Here is a 5,000-nt window from a genome sequence, read left to right on the forward strand (position 1 = left end):
TTATTTGATGAACAGTTTTGTTTGCAATTCATGTTAATGCGGCTGTCAGCATTTCAAAATTTTACACCTAATTTAAAAATATCACCACTTATTTATTTATTTGTTTGTTTGTTTATTTATTTTTGTTTGATGAGTAATATTGTTAAAAGACATCTGTGTTAATTCCAGTTAGTTTTTGTGATGTAAACATGGCTGTTACACCAAAACTTAGTGTACTACATAAAGCATCTTTTTTTACTGTAGAAACTCTTTTTCTGCAGCATATAACACTAACCTCTGTTGATCGGTCGTGTGTGTGTGTGTGTGTGTGTGTGTGTGTGTGTGTGTGTGTGTGTGTGTGTGTGTGTGTGTGTGCTTCATAATCTTTCAAAGTCCCTAAAATATCCAGACATAATAGATTCAAGTAGAACTAAAATCCTAGAGAAACTTATAATAATTACGTTACCGCACCTCCTCATGTAAAACTAATCCGATCTGGAAAGGACTTCAGATAGAAAGCGAACGTACTTAGCCAAAAAAAAAATTAATTAAATAAAACAATACAGAAATGCATTTTGATCCTTATTTTAAGTAAAAAACAACCCAAAAGCAGAGCAGAGATGTTTATCATCATCATCATCATCATCATCTCCACAAGGCCAACACAAGGCAGACATTTCACTAGGACACGAGGCTCCCACACTGTAACACAACCCGTTAGTGCTGGAGATCAAATCTGACTGAGAGACTGTTGGTTAGTTTGTTATTTGGTTTGTTTAGCTTTTCTCACTGCACTGCCGAGACACCCAGACATTGTACCAGCTCCGATCGTCTTCCGTGCGATGAAGATCTCGGACCTCCACTGAGATGAGGCCGACTCTGTGAGAATCCTGAGATATCTACAGATCTACCAGCTCCAGTTGGACTCAGTGATACTAAGAGGAGATGTGAACTCCATGTGATCCTTACACCAATACAGCATTTGTCTGACTGTATATTTGTAATCACACCCTCTAGTGTCACCCATATGAGGATGAGGTTCCCCCTTGAGTCTGGTTCCTCTCAAGGTTTCTTCATTACCAATTTAAGGGAGTTTTTCCTTGCCACTGCTGCCTGAGTCACCTCAGACTTGCTCATTGGGGATAAATACATATACATACATACATACAGCACACACACACACACACACACACACACACACAGTACATACATACATACATACATACATACATACATACAGCACACACACACACACACACACACACAGTACATACATACATACATACATGCAGTACATACATACATACAGTACACACACACACACACAGTACACACACACACACATACAGTACACACACACACATACAGTACATACATACATACATACATACATACAGTACACACACACACATACATACATATAGCACACACACACACACACACACACACACACACACATACATACAGTACACACACACACATACAGTACACACACACACATACAGTACATACATACATACATACATACAGTACACACACACACACACACACACACACATATACATACATAAAGTACACACACACACATACAGTACACACACACACATACAGTACACACACACATACATACACACTGAACTATATATATCTTGAATTTTTATTATATTAATTCTTTATACTTCTCCTTATGTTTATCTTCTGTTCTATGTTTATGTTCTGTAAAGCTGCTTTGAGACAATGTCCATTGTAAAAAGCGCTATACAAATAAACTTGAATTGAATTGAATTGAACATAAAAATGAACCAAAACGCAATTGCACCCATTTAAAACAGTTCGGCTCAAGTCCCGTCCAGAGACAAACTGTTTCTTACCCAGACACAATAAAACTGTTTCTTACCCAGATGCCTCTTTTTTTAATTGGCTGATACTGTAAGTGTCAGGCTCGACTAAGAGCTCCAGAGGAGACGAGCTTGTTTCCTGCCCGGTTCCATAGAGACAGCGGTGATACGTTTTGGGCGCTGCGGCTTATTAAATATTTGATAAATAGTCAAAAAGTTTTTCACCGTGAGAAATATGACGATGTGAGAGCGTGACAAAAGACCCAAATGCGTGACTGTCACTCTCAATGCGTGACACCTGACAGCCCTGAGTCACATTCCTACAGCACTTGTAGCTCTGTCCTTTTGCTCTGTTTAGCAGCTCTTGTCTACAAAATAATATTGTGAGCTTCAGTTTTGATTCCCTGTCTGTATTTGTGCCGATTCAGGCTTTTATATCCTTCTCGGTCCAGAGAAACCCTGCCACATTACTGAGACCATCCCATGAGGCTGGTCCAGAGCTGATTGTTTTGGTCCAGGACTGAGCCCTGCATAGGTGAAGGCGTCCTTAAAGACGGCAAACTTCTTGTTCTCCAATTTAAAATAGCCCTGGAATCTGTCTTCATGGTGTCCTGGCGCTCGGCCTCGCCATCGGTTTGTCAAGATCACGAAGCCTCAAAGCCACTTTTTCTCACCTTCTGTGTTCTTCTACTATCGTCTTCTTCCGAAGGAGGATCGTGAACCAGAACCTTTTGGAAATACAGATGGATTTTTATGCTGGATTGGGCTCTATGGATGATTTATGTTTAAACATGTCTTGATAACGTAACGCCACTTGAACCTCACGGTAATGTTAAGCGTGAGGATTAGGCAGCGTGCGAGCGTCGGAGCGTGACGAGTAGCAAATGTAAGCTCAGCTTCCTTTCTGTATTTAACCGATCTTCACTCGTGACTGTCCCAGCAGAATGTCTTTCAGATGTCTTTAATGGACTGGATAAAGTATTGGTGATAACTCTCGCTGACCTGAGCGTGTGTGTGTGTGTGTGTGTGTGTGTGTGTGTGTGTGTGTGTGTGTGTGTGTGTGAGTGTGTGCGCAGGTTTTAACAGACAGATTTAACCTTGTGGGAATGTAATAAAAAAAAAGGAATAAAAATTATTTGTTGCTTAATTCAAAACCTAAAATGAACAAATGATTTCCTTTTGGTTAGTTAAGTTTGGGCTGGAATTTAAAAAAAACAGTGAATTAAAAAAAAAATCATCTTGCTGGAAATAAACACAGTCAGTAAGACCTGAAGTGCTCAGGTGGTGTTGGTGGATTTGGTGCACAGCCAAAGCCCAGAGAGTGAATATGGAGGTTGTGGAGGTGAGAGGTTACCCACTGGTCTCAGGTGAGGCATGGACAGAACATCAGTCTGCCTCGTTAGAGTCGTGAGGGAAGGACGGGTCCTGGGTCACACACCGGGGAAGGGCAATTACAGCTGTGATACAGGACCGAACACCAGAGACACCTCCACTTTCACTGCAAATTACCCAGCGTGCTTCACTGCTCTCTGCATGATCGGAGCATTGACTCTCACGCTGCTCGTTATTCAGGACAGACACTAAGAAAGAGTTCTGGCTGCCGGCATGTAAGAGACGGAGTCTGGAACACACCAGTGGTGAATCAAGTGAATTAAGATTAACTGCATCAATTCTGCTCATATTTCAGCTGAAAACGTGGTCACTTCTGCCAGAAGGTTAAGTCTTGGCTGTAGATGAATCTTATAGGGCTGTTAATCACTAAATTGGACGTAATTGTTGTACTCAATCAAGTATGCAAAGTACTTCGTTTATCTAGTTTGGCTCAGTTTAATGAAGAAGAAGCCTTTATTTTCACCACACATACATTACAGCACAGTGGAATTATTTTCTTTGCATATCCCAGCTGAAGAGGTTGGGGCCAGGGGCAAGGGCCCAGGGGCAGCTATGATACAGTGCCCTTGGAGCAGAGAGGGTTCGGGGCCCTAAGGACTTTCAGTGTCACTGAAACCTTCAGTTTTTATATGTTTACAGGAAAGACGATTAAAGAGATATAGTAGCTTAGTGGTTAAGGGTTTGGACTACTGAACGGAAGGTTATGAGTTCATATCCCAGGTCCACCATGGTGCCACTGCTGGGCCCCTGAGCAAGGCCCTTAACTCTCAGTTACTCAGTTGTATAAACTAAAATAAAAATGTATGTCACTGTGGATAAGGGAGTCTGCTAAATGCGGTTAATGTATGTAAATGTCTTGAAGATAAGCAAGAAAATAACAGAGAAAAAGACTCACATCCTCATAGATGTCGAAGAACGTGGCAACGGCGGCTTTGGGGATGGCGTTCAGGTCCGACTGGTCCCAGTGTATGCGGAACATGCGTCCTGCTTCTTTACAGCTCACGTTATTACACGCCACGTTCTCCAGGAGAAACGCCTGCTGTTGAGCACTGCACAGAGAGAGAGAGAGAGAGAGAGAGAGAGAGAGAGAGGTGGGGAGAGAGAGAGAGAGAGAGAGAGAGAGAGAGAGAGAGAGAGAGAGAGAGAGAGACAGAGAGAGGTGGGGAGAGAGAGGGATGAGGAGCGAGAGACAGACAGGGACAAAAGACAGAGAGAGACAGAGACAGATAGAGAGAGAGGTGGGGAGAGAGAGAGAGAGAGAGAGAGAGAGAGAGAGAGGTGGGGGGAGAGAGAGAGAGAGAGATTTACATGCTTTAATGCTCTGATTTAAAACTGAAAGGTAAAAGAATAAAGGAAAACTGTTGAACTGTCTGTTTCTGATTCACTCAAAACTTTTATTACTTTTTATATCTTCACACAACAGTGTCGTGTATAATGGTGTCGCATGTAACAGTGTCGCGTGTAACAGTGTCGCGTGTAACAGTGTCGCGTGTAACAGTGTCGAGTGTAACAGGGTCACGTGTAACAGTGTCGCGTGTAACAGAGTCGAGTGTAACAGAGACGCGTGTAACAGAGACGCGTGTAACAGTGTCGCGTGTAACAGTGTCGCGTGTAACAGGGTCGAGTGTAACAGGGTCGCGTGTAACAGGGTCGCGTGTAACAGGGTCGCGTGTAACAGGGTCGCGTGTAACAGGGTCGCGTGTAACAGGGTCGAGTGTAACAGTGTCGCGTGTAACAGGGTCGAGTGTAACAGTGTCGAGTGTAACAGGGTCGAGTGTAACAGGGTCGCGT

At 42.8% G+C, this 5,000-nt stretch overlaps 1 protein-coding gene across 1 annotated transcript in view; it reads right to left on the bottom strand.

Moving 5' to 3' along the window:
* Positions 1-5,000, bottom strand: part of itfg1 (integrin alpha FG-GAP repeat containing 1) — a 148,296-nt gene that overhangs the window by 56,743 nt on the left and 86,553 nt on the right. The window contains exon 11 of the mRNA XM_060859511.1: positions 4,105-4,258. Coding sequence (XP_060715494.1) covers positions 4,105-4,258 — 154 coding nt within the window. The remainder of the gene's footprint in view (positions 1-4,104; positions 4,259-5,000) is intronic.

The sequence above is a fragment of the Tachysurus vachellii genome, chromosome 23, assembly GCF_030014155.1.
Source record: "Tachysurus vachellii isolate PV-2020 chromosome 23, HZAU_Pvac_v1, whole genome shotgun sequence".
In the NCBI taxonomy this organism is placed as follows: domain Eukaryota; kingdom Metazoa; phylum Chordata; class Actinopteri; order Siluriformes; family Bagridae; genus Tachysurus; species Tachysurus vachellii.